General features: G+C 46.3%; 1 protein-coding gene across 1 annotated transcript; it reads left to right on the top strand.

The window, feature by feature from the left end:
• The first annotated feature begins 1,573 nt into the window (after positions 1 to 1,573).
• LOC310674196 (MAL-like protein) lies at positions 1,574 to 22,708 on the top strand. Its single transcript, XM_083433236.1, has 4 exons — positions 1,574 to 1,925; positions 15,186 to 15,353; positions 17,025 to 17,162; positions 21,392 to 22,708. Exons 1-4 carry the CDS (start codon positions 1,815 to 1,817, stop codon positions 21,452 to 21,454), a joined length of 480 nt encoding a protein of 159 aa, XP_083289362.1. The 5' UTR covers positions 1,574 to 1,814; the 3' UTR covers positions 21,455 to 22,708.
• Positions 22,709 to 22,952: the final 244 nt, after the last annotated feature.

Raw genomic sequence — 22,952 nt, 5'->3', positions numbered from 1 at the left:
CAACACTTTGAATTGTGCTCGGAAATGTACTGGGAGCCAATGTAGGTCTTTCAAGACCGGTGTTAGGTGGTCTTGGCGGCCGCCCCCCAGTCATCAGTCTAGCTGGGAGGGTGACTGGTACCTTTCTGTCTGATTTGTGGCATTTGGGTGGCTAGCATTGGGGGGGCACAATACCCAGCTGGATAGATTCAGGGGTTACTCCAGCAGGGCTCCTCGTATTCTGATGCCTTCTACAGTAGTTGGACGTTTTGCTAGTGTTGGTTTGTTCATTTGCTGGTGTTGGTTTGCTCTAGGAGCAGATGCAAGGAGACAGAGGGCCAGATCAGTTATTCCATTCTTCAGGAAACCCTCCGTTGGGCTGGTGTGCCCCACCCTCCAGAAAGGATGGAAGAAGCACACTTGTGTGTGCCATGCTTATTGGACAGAATGCTTCCCCATCTATAACAGATGCAGTCCCCCTCCCATTCCCATTCTTTCTGGCAACAGTCGGAAATGCTGTGCTCAAATGCAGTACAAATCACTTCCCCTGTTAACTTTTGCTCCAAAGTGTAGGGGAGGGCTATGTAGGCAGGCTGAGTGCTTTCCTTACGCAGTGGATGAACGGATCCAGAGGCAGTCCACAGCCAGTTGCCGTAGCCGTCATATCAGCCCGAATGCCCTTGAACGAATCTCAGAACAGCAACACCGAACTTGATGTGGAAACAGCTCTTTCTGTCTTCTTCTTCTGCTCACCTCTGCTTGTCTTCTTCCCTCCCACACCCTCTAGAGGGCATTGACTTAGACGCTTATGCCTTTGAGGGGCTGCTACATGAGTGCTGATCTGCAGATAAGTTCTTGTTTAGCACCTTTGCAGGCCAAAGGAACATGCCAGCTGATCCTTTCTGTTGGCCAAGTAGCCTTTTTTCCTTTTTTTTAACCAGCCTCACAATGGTGCAAAATTCAGATTCCAGCATTCTTAACTTTAGGTAAAGGTAAAGGGACCCCTGACCATTAGGTCCAGTCGTGGCCGACTCTGGGGTTGCGGCACTCATCTCGCTTTACTGGCCGAGGGAGCCGGCCTACAGCTTCCGGGTCATGTGGCCAGCATGACTAAGCCGCTTCTGGCGAACCAGAGCAGTGCACGGAAACGCCATTTACCTTCCCACTGGAGCAGTACCTATTTATCTACTTGCACTTTGACGTGCTTTCGAACTGCTAGGTTGGCAGGAGCAGGGACCGAGCAACCGGAGCTCACCCCGTCGCGGGGATTCGAACCGCCGACCTTCTGATCAGCAAGTCCTAGGCTCTGTGGTTTAACCCACAGCGCCACCCGCATCCCTATTCCTAACTTTAAAATACTGTTAATGAGTTTGTTTTATTGTTTAACTTTTTTGTTTTAAAAAGAGTTTTCTAAAGTTTGCAGTCTTTCGGAATAAACAGCAAACAGCTTGTAAAGGTTTCTCTCAATGCCTAGTAGCTGAGTGAGCTTGCAAGGGAGCCCTAGCCAGGTATGATGGGAAGCCCTGGAATACAAAAGCCATTGAGCCTTGCAACAGAAACAGGTGTGTTTGTGTGTTGCCGCTTCCCCTCTCTCTTTTCCAGCAGGGCATGTGGTTGCCAAGCCCTTCCTGATCGGCTTTATTAACTTTAGAATAGTTGATGATTCTTCTGCAGTGATGAGTGGAGCTACCTGCCAAGCTGGAACAGGCTTCACCTTTGACGTCCAGTTGGGTGTGTCTATGGATACTATTTTAAGCTTTGCTTGCTAACAGCGTCTCAGAGATAACTGAGAGTAGCGGAGCTGTACTAACTACAGCTATTCAGCCTGTACAGAAATGGATACCAAATCTTCAGGACCAGCTCCCGTCGGCACAGCGCCTGAAAATATTCCTTCAGGAGTAGATGTTTTCAGGACCATACCGTATGCCTTGATTCTGCCAGAGCTGGTAAGTCAAACGACTTCCTTTAATTATAGTTATTTGATTCCATATAGTATAATACAGTTCATGTATGCTCCTCGTAGCATTTATGCATGGCCGGGAGTCTTGGCTTCTGGCATGGGCATGAAATATGCAGGTTGAGACACACACACACCCATGTGCACATAGATAATCCACAAAAGGAAACCCATTGCACATCAAAAAGTCTCCACATACATCTCACTTACTGGATCAGGGATGCAAGCTTAAAGCTGTTGTGCATCTGAATTTGCACCAGCGTGCCATTCTGATTGCTATCCATCTGTATCACTGTTGCTTTCAGTGGGCCCTGAAATTATTTTAAGCCTTAAAAATATTTTTGGAGCACCTATTCCGATTATTCCAAGGATATTGATGTTGCAATCTGTTGGGATAAAACCTGGATGGCAAAGATCCCAAGAATTGCCTTGCCTGTATGTCTCTTGTCCTCTTTGTCAGAAAGAAGCTCAAGAGGTACATCAGTACAGAAAATGGAACCAGGATTAGTTTGGTAGTATTGCTCACTTGCTTGTGTGAGGCAGAGAGCAACAGGACTGGGTCATTTTGAGCAGGAGAAGAGAACAAGGTGTTTTGAAAGTGTGAGACAGCTTTAACTCAGACCATCAGTCCTTTGAGCTCAGTACTGCATGCTCTGCCTGGAAGCAGCTCTTGTGGGCCCTGGGAAGAGGTATTTGCTATCCCCTACAACATGGCCCCTTTAAGTGGCAAAGCCAGGGGTTGGAGGGCATCACTTTCGACTCTCCATAGTTCAAAAAATGCAAAGAGATTCCCAGTTGACTGACCATGTTGATGAAACATCAACTGACCATGCTAGACTCTTAAAAGAAGCAATCAACCTCAGAAAGCAAAGCTAACTGAGCAGCTATCCACAATGCTGTTTGATGCTCAGTTTGACTCTCAGGGACTCAGGAGCGAAGCAGTCTGCTCTAGTCCCTAGTCATCTCCTTGAGGCTGATTGCTGTGAGGACATGTTCTGCTCATGAAAGGTTCTCTCTGACCTAACGATTAGATACATTTTAGGCTTGGCTGAGCTGCATATGGTACCAAGGGACTGAACCAGGAGTGTTCACAAGTTAGATACCAGCGTTTATTTAAGCTTAACTAATGTGGTTTGCAGTTAATTGGACAAGGTTGGGGTTTTGGCCATTTTCCTGGGGCCTTGGTTTGAGTGTCAATTACTCAGTTTGGGAGGGGGTGGCAGAAAACATGGGGTTTGCAGCACCAAACGGCACAAAACTAGCACAAAACATTGGCACCTGTCTGGAATCCATTGGAAAAGGTTGGGTTTTTTGGCATTAAAATTGTGACCCTGTGTCAATTACTCGGTTTGAAGTCTGGCACGAAATGCGGGGGTTCGTGGCACAAAATGGCACAAAACTAGTGCTAAACTTTGGCATCAGGTTGCGGGGGGATCCAGAATTTTGGGGTCACATGGTAATGAAGCTGTTGATTTATACAGGTGAGAGGAGCAGGCAGATTTCAGTGACTGGAACTTTGGGGGCAGAGTTCTGCTAGCTGACATACAAAGCAGAGAGGTCCAAAATCAGCTGCACTAACCATCCTGAACATATTCATATGTACATTTATCTGGAGGTTAATCTATTGATTCCAAGAGTTTCCTTTCAAGTCTGCATACTTTGGGTATTAGCCCATGATATGGAAAACATGGCAGAGCAACTCAAGAGCTGCAGCCCATTTGCATTCCCCGTGAGCTTTATGATGTGTGGACTTTAATGCTGTCGGACTTTGCCTCTGATAAGTGAAGGACCTCTTGAGCGAAGGTTGCTTTCGTCACAAATCCAGCAAATTACAATAAATGCCCCAATGGTACTGATGACAAAGACTTCGCAAGAAGAAATCTCTGTGCTGTGAAATGGAAAGCCAGCGCTCCTGTGATATGACTGACACACCTTACTTACCTAATGGTTTTGGAATGCCCATTAAGGAGTGTGGCAGGCAATGCATTTTCAGTTAAAAGGATGACATTGAGGTGGGGGCAGATCAGAGGAACAGCGGCTGCTAACATAGGGTTACCAGAAGTCCCTGGATTTGCAAATCTGTCCCCGGACAAATTCCATCCCTGGAATGTCCCCAAATTTGCAAATCTGTCCCCGGGAAACGTGGCAGCGGCAACCTCAGCAGCCCGGAGCCAGCCTGGTAGTGCAGTTGGCTCTGGCTGGCTTCAGGAGCTGCTTGCTGCCATGGCACCTGCCATTATCCCTCGCCAGAAGTCCCCATATGATGTGTCTTGTGCGCATAGGATGTGTCTTGTGGAATCTCCTGCCCCCTTCCCCCTTTGTTTTGACTGATCAGGGAGGCTTGGGAGTTGTGGGCGGGCTGCCGTTGCCCAGTTTTTTTAAAAACTCTGTGCATTTATGTATCACAGGGTGTGAAAGAAGGGCTTTGCACCTTTATGCAATATGCATGTATACTTGGGCCCAGGGTCTTTTGCCTCACCATCCCCACTACTGACTCCCTGTTGCTACTCAGCTTCAAAAAAAGGAAAAGGAAAAAAGTGTCCCCGGATTCATTGAAAAAAATCTGGTAACCATATGCTAACAGGCATGGGGGGAAGTGGCAAAAGCCTTGGAGCTTTGTTTTCCTCCACAAACCTTTTTATACTCTGCGAAATGGGCAGTGTTCATATCATAACTGTCAGGAAAATTCTGCGTACCACAAAAAGTTTTGGCTTCTTTGTTTGGAAGATTGTGCAGACTAATGGATCCAAATGGCAAAGGTCTATCAGATTAGGAACACAGAAAGCTGACCTGCTGTGGGGCCCTTCAGACAGCAGTTTTGTTGCAGGTGTCTGCTTTACCTACTGCAACATGCTATTGATATAATAAATATATACATAATTTTTTATTTATACCCCACCCTTCCTGGTTCAGAAAACCGGGCTCAGAGCGGCTAACAACAATTTTAAAACACTTAATTGATGAAACAAAAAACAGCATAAAATACAGTATAAAATGTGAATAACAATAAATTCAGCATTCAAAAATCAATTTGGGGGGAAATCCATTAGATGATAACCAGGGCTAGCTGGCTAAATTAGTCCTATTTGGGCCAGTGAGGAGACCGGGGGAGAATTAGCTGTGGGATCCCAGAGTGGGTAATCTTCATAAAAAGGGGAGGGGAAGGGAAGGGAAGGAAGGAAGGGGAATAAAAGATCAGGCTAAGTTCAAATTGAAAGCCAGGCAGAATAGCTCTTCTTACAGGCCCTGAGGAAGGAAGTTAAATCCTGCAGGGCCTTGGTCTCATGGGACAGAACATTCCACCAGGTTGGAGCCATCACTGAGAAGGCCCTGGCCCTGGTGGAGGATAATCTGACTTCCTTAGGGCCTGGGACCTCTAAACTATGATTATTCATGCACCTTAAGGTCCCCTGTGGTGCATACCAGGAGAGGCAGTCCCATAAATATGAGGGCCCTAAGCCACAAAGGGCTTTAAAGGTCAAAACCAGCACCTTAAACCTGACCCGATACTGCATTGGGAGCCAGTGCAACTGGTAATGAAATGGTCATGCATTAGTGGTGGATTTATATGGGACACATCATTTTGCTTTCTTAGATGTTCTGCAGTGCTTCCCCAGTGCTAGTGCACCTGGAGGGGCTCTCTTGCAATAGAGTGCAATAAAAGCAGGACAAAACAAACAAACAATAACCATCTCAGGAACATCTGTGGTGCACTTGACTTGCAATGCACACATATTGAACTTGCACAAATTCAGCCTTACATGCTAAAAAAATAAACAGGGGACAAGCGTCCGGGGAAACAAATGTTGGCAACCCCACCCACCATTGCACTCACCTGGGGAGAGAGTTCAGAGGTGCAGGGAGAGTGTTCCACAGCCTTTGGGGGCTTTCATGCCTTGCTTGTGAGCTTCTCAGAGGCATCTCTGCCTTTTTAAGGAAATAGGTTGGATTAGATGGGCCTTTGGCCTCTCTGTTATGTTCTTATGAACAGTAATAGAATGTGGTGGGTGCAACTGAGAAGGTTAAGTCCAACCAAGTCCCACTGAAAAGCTGGGGGAGGGACAGTGCAGCGGGGGGGCGGGGCGGGGATTACTTGCCTTGCCCCGGGTTAGGGGATGCAAATTACTTGCCTTGCCCCGGGTGCTGACAACCCACGCTACGCCACTGGTGCCAGTGGAAACATCCTCTGAGCGGAATGTTACCTGCTGGATGCTCACACCAGTAGAGGCAAAGTCCACCAATTCCCCCTTTCCTCTGTAGCCTATTGATCCTCCCCGACTAAAATGTGCTTGGGCGGTTTTGGCGACCGTCCTGAGCAGTACAGTGGTACCTCGGGTTAAGTACTTAATTCGTTCCGGAGGTCTGTTCTTAACCTGAAACCATTCTTAACCTGAAGCACCACTTTAGCTAATGGGGCCTTCTGCTGCCGCTGTGTTGCCGCTGCCCAATTTCTATTCTTATCCTGAAGCAAAGCTCTTAACCTGAGGTAATATTTCTGGGTTAGCGGAGTCTGTAACCTGAAGCGTCTGTAACCTGAAGCGTATGTAACCTGAGGTACCCCTGTATTTTGAAACGGAAGGCCTGATTTCACCTTTGCGTGACCCACCCTTGAGAACCTGTCTGGTTGCTTCTCAACAAGGGTGGGTCTGTGCCTCTCTTGAAAGCGATCCTTCCTCATCAGCCCTCAGTGGGGAGTGTAGGTCTGAGTAAGCAGAAGCTAAGAGATACCTGTTAGTGGATATGAAAAGCTCAGTGCCAGATTCCCCCCCAACCCCACCCCTTGTTGTCACTGAAATGGTAGCTCTGGCTCAGGGTAGGTCTCTGGGAACACCTTTGTGAAATATGTGCATATTTATAGCGGCTGCTCAAGTAGGTATGCAGAAACTGACATCCTAGGAGAATTGTGAGGCTAGGTTCTTCTTGAAGAATTAATGATCCAGAAAACTCATTGCCTGTTCATAATGAAATGTTTGCACAAATCATATGAAGTATGTCCTATATATAAACACAGGGGGTTTTTTTGTTTTGTTTTTTTAATTTTCTCTCTGTGCCAATATCTGTCTCTTGAATTAGGCTTCACAGGTGTACATATTTTACCTGTACATTTTGCCCCACACAGTAAATAGCATCTTTTTCTTTCTTTTTTATGGGGGATTAAATTGTCCTTCTCCATTGCCGTGGTCCCAATCCAACACCCCAAGACCACCACATGGCTGTTATTAGTTTTTTTAAAACTGCAGGGGATCGTATCTATGGATTTGCAGCACCATGATCTATTTTGGTGGTTGTTGCCAACCCTGTCAGAACACTGGAATCTACTAAGGTTGTTGGTCCATTTTGCTCAGTATACTGTTTATGTTGATTTACAGTAGCTCTCCAAAGTTTTGGGCAGGGATCTTTTTCGTCCCATTCTAGAAATGTCAGAGATTGAACTCACAGAATCATAGCCCATTCCCTATGGAACTGAGGGTATCAAATGCCTGATCTGTCCTGTGTATAAACACCCTACTCCAGTCCGGAGTTTCTGTACATGTTGTGAAGTACACACTTAGCTCCTATGCTTGCAGATGTTCCCACTCACTTCATTTACAGTGTAAGATGCCCAAACCCAAATAGTGAATGGAATCTTTGCTATTTGGCATTAAGCATGGCGCAACATGGTCAGGGTCTATGCCGTTAAGCTATTCGGACAGATGAGTAGAATACCGGGTTTGCATCCTGCTCCTTTTATCAGCAGTTCTCATCTTAGAGCGGCTGGCTGGCTGCAGGTAGCTTTGTTCCAATGTAAGGAACGTGGGAAAGGAGAAAAGCAATCAATCTTCCGAAGCGAATCTAGGATGGGTGCAGAAAGATGTGACATGAGAGAGAGAGAGAGAGAGAGAGAGAGAGAGAGCTTACAGCACATCCTTGCAGTGGCGTAGCGTGGGGGGTGCAGGGGGGGCCGGCCGCACTGGGCGCAACATCGGGGGGGGGGGGCGCGCTCGCACTCGCAGCTCTCTGCCCCTACCTGGTTCACTCACTCTCTCTCACTGCAGTGCTGGCTGTGCGAATCCGATCCGAGCCGCCGGGTCGCCGCCCACTGTGGAGGGGAGGGTGCCAGGCGTGCGGTGCGGTGCGGAGAGAGAGCGAGGGACTATCTGGGGGAGGGACAGTGCAGCGGGGGGGGGGCGCAAATTACTTGCCTTGCCCCGGGTGCTGACAACCCACGCTATGCCACTGCATCCTTGAGCCATGAGGTAAAGCCACCTTCCTCCTGGCTTTCAAACAGAGACAGGTCTTGGCCCTGCCTTGGTGGTCAGTCTTGCCCCTTCCACATGCTCCAGGAAGGCTGCCCACCATTATTATTTTGTTAAAAATGAATTTTTAATACAGTGGTACCTCGGGTTACAGATGCTTCAGGTTACAGACGCTTCAGGTTACAGACTCCGCTAACCCAGAAATAGTACCTCGGGTTAAGAACTTTGCTTCAGGATGAGAACAGAAATCATGCTCCGGTGGTGCGGCAGCAGTGGGAGGTCCCATTAGCTAAAATGGTACCTCAGGTTAAGAACAGTTTCAGGTTAAGAATGGACCTCCGGAACGAATTAAGTTCTTAACCCGAGGTACCACTGTAAAAGAAGGCTGAATGTTAAAGAATTTATCCATCTGTCCATTGCATTATTTCTTTCTTTGTCTAATGAAACTTTTTGAAGTGCAAAGCATTAGTGGAAAGTGGAATGGCTTGTTGGTGACATTATAGGGACATAGTTCATCAGTGCCGTACAGGTCTTCTGCTGCAGATCTACAGATCACACAGAACACCCTTGCAAAGTCAATTCTGGAGAGGAATAGGTACAACAAGCGTGCAACCCTATGCATGTCCACTCAGGAGTTGGTTGCGTTGTGTTCAGTGGGACTTAACGCCCAAGCAAACATGCCTAGGACTGCAGCTTTAAACTTGCCAGAGGGAGGCCCCATTTCAGAGCAGCTCCAATGCTCTATAAATGTTATATGTTTCTTCACCTACAGAGAAGTAAACAGTAGCTTTATTCACAAAGCAAAATAAATAAAACGTCTTAACTCAAAACCATATTTGTGCCAATTTGCACGGAGAATTCCCCTAATGCAGGCATCCCCAAACTCGGCCCTCCAGATGTTTTGGGACTACAACTCCCATCATCCAGTGGCGTAGCGTGGGTTGTCAGCACCCGGGGCAAGGCAGGTAATTTGCGCCCCCTAACCCGTGGATTTGCGCCCCCTAACCTGTGGATTTGCGCCCCCTAACCCTAACCCCCAGATGTTGCGCCCGGTGCGGCCGGCCCCCCTGCACCCCCCACGCTACGCCACTGCCATCATCCCTAGCTAACAGGACCAGTGGTCAGGAATGATGGGAGTTGTAGTCCCAAAACATCTGGAGGGCCTACTTTGCCTATGCCTGCCCTAATGTACTAATGTACTAATGCCTATGCCTGCCCTAATGTACTAATGTACTAATGCCTATGCCTGCCCTAATGTACTAATACTTCTTTCAATGACTACTTCTGGGTGTTTATTAAGTTGCTAATATAGCCAAGAACGAAAGTTTTCAGGGTAAAAACCATGTTCTTTTTGTGTGTGGCAAAAACGACCAAGGTCACATGTACAACGTGGGTTGTAGTCAATTATTATTTTTGCTAAGAACGGACCCATTAAAATTAATAGACACAAGTTACCTATGACCATTATTTTCAGTGGATCCCCATACATTTAAAACACACCCCTCCCCCAAAGAATCTCAAGAACTGTAGTTTACCCTTCACAGAGCTACAGTTCCCAGTTAACAAATTACAAGCAAACACATTGGCTAGTCTTTAAGGTGCTGCAGGACGCTATGTTGTTTTAGAATAAAGATGTGTGTGTGTTGTTTTCACGATGACTTGTTTGCAAGCCTCTGTTTGTCCATCAGCAGAAATAGCTGCAATGTACTCCCAAGAATCAGGTTCAATGACTCCTGGGTGGAGACCTTGAAAAGAGCTGAGAGAGGCAGAAAGGGAGGCTGGGTGTGGAGCCCAGGGTGAAGACATGGTGAAAAGAATCAGGTTCACAGAGTTTGAGGGCAGGTGTTGCCTTAGTAACAAGGCCTGAGAGACGAGAACACCACTGCTGGGAGCTTGTAGTTGTGAGGCAGTCACAGAGCACAGAGATGGACGACTGGTCGGTCCAAGGCAGTTTTGTGGGGAAGGCACACTTGTCCTTTGTGAGTTGACAGTTGTTGTTTAGTCGTTTAGTCGTCTCCGACTCTTCGTGACCCCATGGACCAGAGCACGCCAGGCACTTCTGTCTTCCACTGCCTCCAGCAGTTTGGTCAGACTCATGTTTGTAGCTTCGAAGACACTATCCAACCATCTCGTCCTCTGTCGTCCCCTTCTCCTTGTGTCCTCCATCTTTCCCAACATCAGGGTCTTTTCCAGGGAGTCTTCTCTTCTCATGAGGTGGCCAAAGTATTGGAGCCTCAGCTTCAGGATCTGTCCTTCCAGTGAGCACTCAGGGCTGATCCAAAAATATCCACAACTAGAACTGAAGCTCTGTGGTTGGCAGGAGGCTGGAGGACGCAGGCGAAAGCAGCTGCTGAATTTCCCCCGCACATCAGTTGTTGGGGAGAGGCTGAGCAGTGTAAACCAGGAGCCTCAGCTTCAGGATCTGTCCTTCCAGTGAGCACTCAGGGCTGATTTCCTTCAGAATGGATAAGTTTGATCTTCTTGCAGTCCATGGGACTCTCAAGAGTCTCCTCCAGCACCATAATTCAAAAGCATCAATTCTTCGGCGATCAGCCTTCTTTGTGGTCCAGCTCTCACTTCCATACATCACTACTGGGAAAACCATAGCTTTTACTATACGGACCTTTGTTGGCAAGGTGATGTCTCTACTTTTTAAGATGCTGTCTAGGTTGGTCATTGCTTTCATCCCAAGAAGTTGACAGTAGGTTTAAATTAATGATATCTGCTAAGAAATGTTCATGGACTGGCTGGATGCAGAGGAATGCAGAGGCTGTGGCAGAGAGCAGTCCAGAATCAGAGGCAGAAACTGAAGCAGGAGACGAGGGAGGCCAAGAGGCAGAGATGAGTCTGGATGGTATGGGTGTCCCACTCCTGCTGTGCCAAGCTCCTGTCCCCCTTGGTCTCCCAGAACCAGAGGAGGCATGAAAAGGATGGAGGAGAGGTTAGATTCATGCAGGCGCAGTCTCCAATTGCTTTGAGGGAAAACCTTGGAGAGGAAGGGATTTAGGCAGCTCTGGGGAGGCGGGGACATTCAGTCTCAGCAACTGCTTCATGGAGGCAAGACTTGCCGGATATAAGTTGCTGTGCTCATTAGGTCTGTACAGATCATATTTTTGCTAAGCAAGAGTTAACTCCAACTTGCACAGTGTGATTTACTGCTGGCTCGCTCCTGGCAGTGCTTAACCGTGCAAGGCTCTGCTCTTGGCAAAATTGCCTGAAAAGCAATAGCTAAGGATATATCCAGGCAGCTCTGATCTGAATCTTTGGGTGGGTGCACCACACCTTGTCTCAGATATGAAGGACTCTTCAGCCCAGTTGCAACCCAGAGAGTTTGCACAATACTTTTAACCACTGGAAGATCTTTCTCTTCCCTTCCAACCGAAACTGGGCAAATCAGTCCATTTTGCTTCCTCTCAGTTTCTTTCCTTCTTCTTCTTCTTCTTCTTCTTCTTCTTCTTCTTCTTCTTCTTCTTCTTCTTCTTCTTCTTCTTCTTCTTCTGTCCTCAGTTCTCCATATCAGCTTGCGATTTTTTAAAAAAGTCCTTGTGAAGATTCATCAGCATTTTGGTGCAAAAATTCTCCCAATCTGCACATTTTTGCATGCGGTTTTGCCCAAAACACATTTTTGCAAAGCCATTTCCCCCTAATATAATGCCTTTTCACGGATGTGTGCATTTCCTGACCCTAGCACGTGCATTTTTGCACACAATACTCGGCTGGTGGGCTGCACTGCTAAATTCAAAATGCTAATTCAGAGTGGGCAGCTCTGTCCTGTACACTGTGAAATGGATTTTTTACTTTATAACTGTAGAGGTAATGTGTAAAGCAGGGGTCGGCAAGGTTTACCTCGCCTGGGCCGGTTCACTCCAGCAGAGATCCCTCTGTGGGCTGGATTGCGTGTGTGCCCATGATTTCTGGCCTCTGTGCAGACGCAATTTCTGGTGCCGCGGAAGCGAGTCCCTGCACCACGCTGTGCCAGTTTAGCGCAGCGCACAGGGACTCGCCAAGCGGGTGGCTCGGTTTGGGAGCCTCTCGTGGGCCGCTTAAACGACCCCCGTGGGCTGCTTGTGGCCCATGGGCCTTAGGTTGCCTATCCCTGGTGTAAAGCACATGTAATGAGCTTTTGAATCAAAAGTGATGTTGAGGAATTTTTCTCACAAAGCTCTTCTTTATTTCATTTTTTAATCATTCCCCCTGTTTGCTACTGTTTGACAGAGGGGTAAAATCTATTATTTCAAGGTTGTTTATAAAGTGATCAAGCAGAAACTAACCTGCCGTTGACCTTATGAAGAATGAGAGAGGATTTCGCAACTGCTAGGTGTGCACTCCAGTCTCATTTCCTACACTCTGTTCAATCTATATTTGGATGTCAAAATGCTTTAGAATATGGGTGGCCAACCCACTGTCCTACAGATGTTGCTGGACGACATTAGAAGAACCTGGCTGGATCAGAGCAAAAGTCTACTTGGTTCAGTATCTTAGTATCTTTTTTTTCATTTATTTTGTTCATTTGCCTTTTCAAAAACAGGAAGAGAGAGCTTGCTTAATCCCTCTCCCCTCCCCCTCGTCCCACTTACAACTTCATACCAAATACAGCATGTATACATATACCATATGACTTTCCTTCCACCCTTTTCCTGGTTCCTTTGCTGTTTTACTACTCTGCACAATCCACATCTTTTTAATCATCCAATTTGTTATCTATTAAAAACTCTTATCTATTTCAGCTCTGATGGATTTACTCAAGACCTGCTAAGCTATGTATTTGTTTATACTGGTTCTTAAAATATTCAATAAACATTATCCATTCCTCCTTGAATTCCTTATCTTCGTTTTCTCTTATCCTGTTCGTCAGACCAGCCGGTTCAGCATATTTGAACATTTTACATTTTACCATACTTCTTATCCACCTTTGTGCCAATATTGGGTTCTAGCTGCGGCCATGGCGTATAGTAATAAACTCTTTTGTTTTTTGGGACCTCCGTTATGACTATCCCCAAAAGGAAAATCTCAGGTGTTTGGGGGAATTTTTTTTAAAAAAAATCATTATATTTGTTGTTTAGTCGTTTAGTCGTGTCCGACTCTTCGTGACCCCATGGACCAGAGCACGCCAGGCACTTCTGTCTTCCACTGCCTCCCGCAGTTTAGTCAAACTCATGCTGGTAGCTTCGAGAACACTGTCCAACCATCTCGTCCTCTGTCGTCCCCTTCTCCTTGTGCCCTCCATCTTTCCCAACATCAGGGTCTTTTCCAGGGAGTCTTCTCTTCTCATGAGGTGGCCAAATTATATTTAGTTTCCCAAATTATATTTTTCCCAAATATATATTTAGTTTCCAATATTCCTTAATTACTTTATAGGACCACCACATGTGGAAAAATGATCCCTCATTTTCCTTACACTTTCAACACAAACCTTTTTCTTATTTAGACATTTTCGTCAGTCTGGTGGGTGTTAAATACCACCTGTATCCTAGTCTCCCAGTGACCAAGCAGATGCTCATGAAAAGCCCAGAAGCGTGAGCTGTTCTTGCCATTTCTAGCAACTGGTTTTCAGAGGCACCAACCAGCAGAGCTAGTACAACATACTCTTATAGATTTGGAAGGGGACCCCCTAAACCCTAGAAATTAATAAATGGTAGGATTGTGTTGATTTGGGATGTGAAGGGAGAAATACAAGCTGTAGAGGAATTCCTGGGCTAGCCTGTGCAGAAATGACCTGGCCAAGCCAGGGCCATTAAGAAGCAATACAGGGCCATTGAGGGCCATTGGCAATGCAAGAGAAGTGCTCTCCCCCTTGGCCTGAGGTGTGAACAAAGATTGGGGGTTGGGGTTGGAAGGTTGCCTGGGTAATTGGGTGTGAGGTGATAGAAAGAGAGTCCTGAGCAAGGGTTGCTGGGAAGAAGGAGGGGAGGAAGATAGATTGGGATCCATCTTGGACAGGCTGGCTGAAGGCTGGCTGGGAGAAATGCCTTAGATTCCAGGGCTGCGCTGCTGTGGCGGACAAGCCACAGGGGACCATGCTGTAAGATCTGGACTCTCCTCATGCAGACTGAAGGTGTACATAGGTGAATAACACATATTTCTTAAAGCTATGACAGTCTCCGCCATGTCTCAATTCTCCAAAGGAACACAGGCCCTGGATGAGGGCCTGGAAACCCATTGCTTGGCAGAGAGAGAGGGAAGGCAACCCAACTTTTGTAACAATACTCACTGTGGCTAGAAGCCATTGATAGCTTTATCGACCACAGATTTGTCTAATTCTCCTTTAAAGCCATCCAGATTGGTGACCACCGCTTCATCTTGTAGGAACCAATTCCACTAAGGGCTGTATGAAGAAGCACTGACTTTTGTCTGCCCTGAATCTTTCAACATTCAAGTTCCTTGGACGGCTCTGGGTCCTAATCTTATGAGAGAATGAGGAAAATGTCTCTATGCCCACTTTCCCTGCACTATGCATAATTTTATGCACCAGTATTACTTACTGTGAAGGGATGCAGGTGGCGCTGTGGGTTAAACCACAGAGCCTAGGACTTGCCGATCAGAAGGTCGGCAGTTCGAATCCCCATGACGGGGTGAGCTCCCGTTGCTCGGTCCCTGCTCCTGCCAAGCTAGCAGTTCAAAAGCACAAAAGTGCAAGTAGATAAATAGGTACTGCTCTGGCGGGAAGGTAAACAGCGTGTCCGTGCGCTGCTCTGGTTCACCAGAAGCGGCTCAGTCATGCTGGGCACATGACCCGGAAGCTGTACGCTGGCTCCCTTGGCCAATAAAACGAGATGAGCGCCGCAACCCCAGAGTCGGCCACGACTGGACCTAACGGTCAAGGGTCCCTTTACCTTTATTACTTACTGTAGTTTTAAACTACAACTCCCATAATCCCCAGTGATGGGCCGTGTTGACTTGGGCTGATGGGGGTTGGAGTCCAACAAATCTACACAGAACCGAAGCAGACTGATGCGGCATTAAATGGGTACAGCAAAGCTTATAATTGTGCCTTCCTTTCCTCTTCTTTGCAGATCTTTGGCTGCTGGGTCTGGATCCTCGTAGCAGCTACCAATGTGTACTTCCCTTTGCTGCAGGGATGGGTCATGTATGTCTCCCTCACTTCCTTTCTCATCTCGCTGATGCTTCTAATGTCCTACCTGTTTGGCTTCCACAAAAACTTCGCCTCCTGGAGAATCCTGGTAAGAGGTGGGACACACACAGAGTTTATGTACAGGGTGCAAATTTAGAAAACATATTGCTATTGATTTATTGAATTTATATACCGCCCTATACCCAGGGGGACTCAGGGCGGTTCACAGAATGAAATCAAGATATAAAACCACAAAATACATAATAAAAATAAAAACAACAACCCATTAGCCCTCCCCCAAAGGATGTAAATCAGATCAACCAAAGGCCTGGTTAAAAAGGAATGTTTTTGCCTGGTGCCTAAAGGTGTATAATGAAGGCGAACTTCCCTGGGGAGAGCATTCCACAGACAGGGAGCCACTGCAGAAAAGGCCCCGTTCTCGCGTTGCCACCCTCCGGAACTTGCTACAGTGGTACCTTGGGTTACAGACACTTCAGGTTATAGACGCTTCTGGTTACAGACTCCGCTAACCCAGAAATAGTACCTTGGGTTAAGAACTTTGCTTCAGGATGAGAACAGAAATTGCGTGGTGGTGGCGCGGTGACAGTGGGAGGCCCCATTAGCTAAAGTGGTACCTCAGGTTAAGAACAGTTTCAGGTTAAGAACGGACCTCCGGAACGAATTAAGTTCTTAACCTGAGGTGCCACTGTTATTATTTTGCAGCTTGTTTTAGGTGTTGTAATGCACTGTGTGATTTTTAATGGCATTTTTTAAAATTTCCTCTTTGATTTCTTACAGATAGTATTTCATGGCATTGCAATTTAGCAAATAAGTAATGCAGTGAAATACAAGGTAAAGAAATGAGAGCAACAGTAAAACTACAATTAGAAATCAATATGAATGCTTTATGAGACGGGTGTGCTGTCTCCCACCTCCAACCACAAACCCACAGGCATGCCCTAAACCAGGGGTCGGCAAGGCTTACTGGGCATGGGCCAGATCACTCCCACAGAGATCCTCCGTGGGCTGGACCGGCGCAGCGTGACGCCGGAAATCGCGTCTTTGCATATCCGCAGCGCCGGAAATCACTTCTGTGCATGCCCAGACTCCAGAAATCGCGGCTGTGAAGAAGCGATTTTTGGCGTCTGGGCATGCGCAGAAGTGATTTCTGGAGCCACTTCCGGCCCATGGGCCTTAGGTTGCCGACCTCTGCCCTAAACCACCAGAAGGAAACTCATGGGCCACTGGTGATCCAAGGACCAGAGTTTGGAACCCCTGACCTAGGCAAACCATCAGCATCCAGCATAGCTCTCAGGGCTGACCCAAGTCAATTTGGCAGCTGAGGCGAACCACAAAATGGCGCCCCCTCCTTGACACGGGAGAAGGGTGAAGATCTACAGCAAGAACAAGGCCAGAATAAAGATCTACACCGGGATCTGCTGGCCCTGTGGATGCTTTGATCTGAGGCAGTCACCTCACCTTGCCTCATGGTATTTTTCTAGAAAAAGAGGTGCTGGAACTCACCATGAACACCTCCCTCATTCTCTTAGAATGGCAATGGCACCCACCTGAGAGGTGCTGAAACTGAGTTCCAGAGAGTTTTGGCTGGGAAAAAAAAGCCCTGCCTGGCCCTGATGGTTCCTGCACCCTCTCCTCATGACAAATAACATATCTTCTAAACCTGCACAATGTACATAACATAGACTGCAGAACTGAACTTTTCACTTTTTAAAAGGCCCTGATCTGGACACGAACCTATTGCTCTTCTTCTGCTTTTTAGGATAGCCTTTACCATGGAGCTACTGGCATCCTCTACATGAGTGCTGCAGTCCTTCAGGCCAATGCAACCATCCGCTCGGAGACAGAAGTGCCCCCAGAGTCTTCGCCCCTCTACTATCAGCTCAATGCTGCTGCTACGGTGAGATAACTCTTATGTGCTCCACCAGCTGAATTTGGTTTGGTATGTTTGTGAATGTGGGGTCGAGGGGGAGGCCAAGTTCAATTTACCCTGCTTCTGCTACGGACTCACCATGTTGTTGTTGTTTAGTCATTTATTCGTGTCCGACTCTTCGTGACCCCATGGACCAGAGCACACTAGGCACTCCTGTCTTCCACTGCCTCCCGCAGTTTGGTCAAACTCACGCTGGTAGCTTCAAGAACACTGTCCAACCATCTCGTCCTCTGTCGTCCCCTTCTCCTTGTGCCCTCCATCTTTCCCAACATCAGGGTCTTTTCCAGAGAGTGTTCCCTTCTCATGAGGTGGTCAAAGTATTGGAGCCTCAGCTTCACGATCTGTCCTTCCAGTGAGCACTCAGGGCTGATTTCCTTAAGAATGGTAAGGTTTGATCTTCTTGCAGTCCATGGGACTCTCAAGAGTCTCCTCCAGCACCATAATTCAAAAGCATCAATTCTTCGGCGATCAGCCTTCTTGCTGTGCATTAATATCTCTTAGCCCAGGTGTGGGGAACCTTCAGATGTTGCTGAACGACAACTCCCACCATCCCTGGCCAGTGGCCATGCATTGTTGGGGCTGATGGAACCTGTAACTCAGTAACACCCAGAGGGCCAAAGGTTCCCCACACCTGTCTTAGCCTTAATGAAACCCATCTGTAAAATGGGTGTAATAGTTCGTGGGATCACCATGACGCTTATTGACAGACTGAAAAATATTTTGCCAACTGAAAGGGTGTATCTTTCAACCAGCAATAAACACCGTCCAATTGGGCTTCTGTTGATTATATACCCAGTGAATCATTTGATTTTGATCTCCTATTTTGTTAATATAATGACCACCGTATTTTACCTTATTTCGGCACTTTCAAAGCCAGAGATGTCACCAATTGCTTCTTTGTCCAAATATGCTTTGGTGTGCAACCTGTGATCTTTTGCACTGAACGAAGTCAATTTATCTGCCAGGATAATCCTGAATATGGCTTGTGGCAGGTGGACTTCATCCATGCCTTTTATTAGCAGTAACTTGGAACCTAAGTGTCCTAAGTGTTCTTTCCATGAAGGAAAGGACTGCTTCCAAGTGCGTAAGGACTTCTGATTCAGTGAAGCAGTGTGTGCAATTTTTGCTGTATGTCCTCTACAACCTCCCAGGTCCCCCCTCATCCTGTCCTGCAAGTTCTTCCAACCAGCAGTGGCTGATGTCCATTGGAGCTGGTAGGGCAGAATGTAGGGAGCCCAAACAGTAGATAGATCGAGTCAAAGACAAGCAGAGCCAACAAATTCTGGTTTTGTCTCCATCCTCCTCCCTGCTGAGTTCTACCAGGGGCAACACCGAGTCTAAGGAGCAGGAAGCTGACAGAAACTGCCACCCTTGTACTGGCTGTAAGAAGGTCAGGCTGGCTGGGAACAGAGCTGAGTTTGGTAGGGCAGGACCTCATTCACTTGGCAGAAGAATGTGATGACATTCGTATGTAATGCTAAACCACGATTTAGTGCTAGGAGAATGAGCCCGTGCAAGTCTTGAACTTGTGCACTCCTCCCTCTTGCACACCCATGAGGAAGGGTTCAGACGCTTCCGCTTCCATTGTAGACTAACCCCAGGTTATCATGACATCCAAAGCCAGGGAAACTATGGTTAGTCTTAACTATGATTGGCTAAAGCAAGGCATCTTCAAACCATGGTTTATGAAGCGGAGTTTTACTAAACCATAGTTGTGATTAAACACAGTTTATACTGTTGTTAGTCACAAATGGAGGTGGGAGCTCCTGGTTTTTTGCACTAGAAGAGGGAAGGGAGAAATGTGCTAGCCCAAGCCTCTCACAGGCTCATCTGTAATGTTAAACAGTGGTTTAGCAAATTGAGGAAATGCAGCCTGTTTGTATACTCCAAAGACTCTTTGATTTTCTTTGTAGGAAGGGCTCGCTGTTTTAGTACAATAAATTTCAGTGAGTCTTGATGATACACACAGGAATTCAGGGGGAAGTTTATACCACTCAAGATTTAAAGGGCAAATTGTTTGCGCCTTGCTGTTTATGCCTCATCACATTAGAATAGATTACATCCATTTCCCACTGATTAGCTCAATTAATAAAAATGCAATGTTCATCTGATAGGTTGTTTTTGTTCATTGTCATAATTTCCTAATCTAATTCTAATCAGGTAGTGCATGACACACTTTGGTGGGTAAACATTTGTTAGCTGCACCTACTTTGTTGATGACAAGTGGCTCTAGAGTCACAGCCCTTCATTGCCACTGGCATCTAAGCATTTGCCTTGGAGCAATCACGGCTGACTGTGGGTGTCTCTTTCATTTTCCTGGCATGTGACATCCGTAACCGTTTGGATTTGAGGTAGGAAAGGGCCGTAGCTCCAAGATATGAGTGTGTGTTTTGCATGCAAAAGCTTCCGGGCTCAATCCTCAGCGTCTCCGGAGAAAGCTGGGAAAGACTCCAGGTATTTTGAACCCTAGGGAGCTGCTGCCAGTCAGTGGAGGCAATACTAACCTAAATGGACCAATGGTCTAACTCAATATAAGGCAGCTAAGTTCATATGCGGTGAGCTGAAGGCGGATTTGAATGTGGTGAGAGAAAGAGAAACAACTTGAAGTTTTGTTTTGCTGAAGTGCTGCAAGTTGCTTTGCCCTTCAGAGTGTACGTGGGAATCTTACCCAAACTATGTGGCAGCAGAGTCCAATTTGCTACCGATGAGACAAGGGCTGGAGAACTGCAGGCAATTTGGGGAGTGTTAAGTTGTGGGTGAACATATCAGACGACACAGCGATTCTTCAAACAGCTCTTGTTTATTCACAGGCCAGGACAGAACTGAACTGAAGGGTTCAGCCAACCTGCTTATATAGAGCTCCAGTACAACGTAACTGTAACAACTTTCTGTAACTATCCAATCACTGAACGTCACTTTCAATCCCTTATTTGCATATGTGAACCTGAGTAAAAACTATCTACAGTATCCCCCTGCTGGCTCAGGGTGAGAACTTCAGTACATAACAGGGAGCATGCAGTTTGTAAATAAGAAGGGAAGGGATTCCTGGTGTTATGTACTGAGTTGAATAGGATCCAAAATGCAGCAGCCTGATTGGTCCTAGAACAATAGGCTTCAGAATGCAGCAGCCTGATTGGTCCACAGGAGCCACCCAATCCAGCTCCAGGTGGAAGTGAATCCGCAACCTGATTGGTCTACAGGAGAATCCTGGAATTAGCCTATCACGTGGGGCCCATTGTGTAAATAATGTATATAAAGCAGACATTCTGGGGGAACTTCCATTCCTCCTCACCACTATGAGCTGAATAAAGAGCATGACATCCACTCTCGACTCCGAGTATATTTCACCTGGCCTGGTTGCCATGCCAATGAAGACATGCCTTCTGAGTCCAAGATGCCCTGTGGGGTTTTTTGGAGGACCAGTTAGAGCTGGGGGACTTGTGTGTTTGATCATGGCGAAGACATGATGCCTCACAAGGGCACTCTTCAGTCCTTGACTTGAGGCCTTAATCATTTCGATCTGCAGATGTGGCACTTTTACAAGTGCCACAAAATGTCTGTTCTTCCCCAGTGAAGAACTGATCTTTCATTGTGGTTTCACCTATACTCTAGGACTCCTTGCTCACTGATATGAGTCAGGTGCTGTATTATTTCAGGCACTTGCTAAAATCCATTCGGGCACTTGCTAAAATCCATTTTGCTGACCTGTATACGTAAAACTGATGTGCCTTTTAATAGGTAATTTTCTTTCTTTTTCATAATGTGCATTTTTAAACTACTGATTTTATTCATATTTTGAATCGTTTTTAGGTCACCTTGCCCTTGGCTCCTGTCTTTCACAGATAATCTTAGTGTGTATCTTATGCTTTATGTAAACCGGTTAGAGGTTTTGGCAATCAAGTGGTGTGCTCCAAATTTCATTAATTAAATAGATAAGGTGAATCCAGCCCACATGTCAGGCTGCACCAGCCTCTCCCAGCGCAGGGAGTCAAAGGTGATGCTTTTGGATTAGCACTGCCTGTCTGACTACTCCCTTTCCATCTACTTTATATAAGAGAGATAAACTATTAGAAAAGCAACAAAAGCTCCCAATATCCTCTCCTCAGAAGAAAATGACCCAGGGAAGCTGGGAGAGCAAAACCATATGCGTTATACTTTAATCATCTCTCTTTTCCCTCCCTTTTTCTCTTTTTCAGTTCTTTGCATTCATCACCACGCTGCTGTATATTCTTCATGCCTTCAGCAACTACTACCAGTGAAAACTGCTGGGGACGTATATAACATAAGGCCTAATTTTCCCTCCATGGAATCCGTGTCCCCAAACAAATTCACATTTGCGTAAGGACAGAGCCCAGTTGAAATTGTGGCCATTCATCACCTAGCGGCACCTTCTCATTTTAGGTGAAAGGAATATTGGGTTTTATTTCAACCTGCCATTTCGCTCAAGCTGTGTTGTGTAAGAAACTGCAATAGAAATATTACCACCCAATCCTTGATAATCACAGTTATCCAGAGTCATGGTCTGTTCCCCAGAGTTTGTGCCTTGGAAAACCTGTGTAAATAATGCACCCATTTTTCTAAATCAGTGTGTGTTCATGGGGGGTTCTTCTGCAAAGTACTTGTACCATTTCCAAACCAATTCCTCTGCTGATGAAGCTGGGTATATCTGCTCTGGAACCCTAGAGGATTCTGGGATAATTTCTAGGTGATCACAGATGATAAGAGGCACTGGCCAAGTCTGTGGAGCCCCACCATTGCCCAACTTAAACTCAGAAATGTGCTCTCAAATGCGTCTCACAATCTCCCGCCTCTGTGTGTCACAGGAAACATGGGTGGCAGTGGGCAAACTGTCTTTTAGGGCGGCTTGTCTGTGACTATATTCTTCTGACTAGGTTCCTTTGAGAAGCTTCCAGATGATTCCAGAGCTTCCCCGAAGAACAGTTTGAAAACTATTCCCTCAGGCCATTTGGATAAAACCATGTTTGGCCTGACAATGACCGTCACAAACAAACGAATACCGTTGTCCAGATGACCGTTAAGAAAGATTCATGTGTTACTTTCTGATGCTGTAGTATTGTCACGTGGTATTTTTACCTCATCAAATGCGTGTGGGACGTATATTTTGAAAATGTTCCTGCAAGTGGCAAAAGATTGTATTTACTTCAGGGGATGAATAAATATAAACTCTGGCTTGTCATCCTGTCACGATGATATTACTGGGTCAAAGAGCAACGTGCGAATTGCCCTTTCAGTACTGCTGATATATGCTAAAGGTTTTTCTGTCCTTTGTTATTGCAGAGAATGTTTGTTTTTATGGGGAAACATGAAGTAACTTATTGGTAAATCTGTGTGGGTTTTTTTAAAAAATAGTTTCGTTCTCCATTTTATATTGCTATTTTAGTGAACTATCTTTTGCTAGGACAATATGGCTGACTGTTCTCTCTGATTGGCTCACGTGTGTCTCTTTTGCTGTTGCTGTAAAATAAATCTCACTGGAGATCTGCTTCCCACTATATCTGCTTTCCTGTGTATGTAGATGTAGATGCAGAAGATGTAATTAAGGACATGTTTTTGCCAGTTTAAACTGCCACAGAAGAACTGTGAGGGTTGTAGGCTTGTGGGGTCCATTAGGGGGCCAGAGCTTTCTAAGGATCCATCTAGACCATTACATATTTCCAAACACAACTACTGTAAGCCAGAAAAGGGGAAGAAATTCAGTTTTGTTTGCATTTTAATGAGCAACTACCTGCTTTGCAA

The sequence above is a fragment of the Podarcis tiliguerta genome (genome assembly GCF_965153285.1).
Source record: "Podarcis tiliguerta genome assembly, chromosome: 3".
NCBI classification, from domain to species: Eukaryota; Metazoa; Chordata; class Lepidosauria; order Squamata; family Lacertidae; genus Podarcis; species Podarcis tiliguerta.
This window is presented reverse-complemented; position numbering and strand designations above follow the sequence as displayed.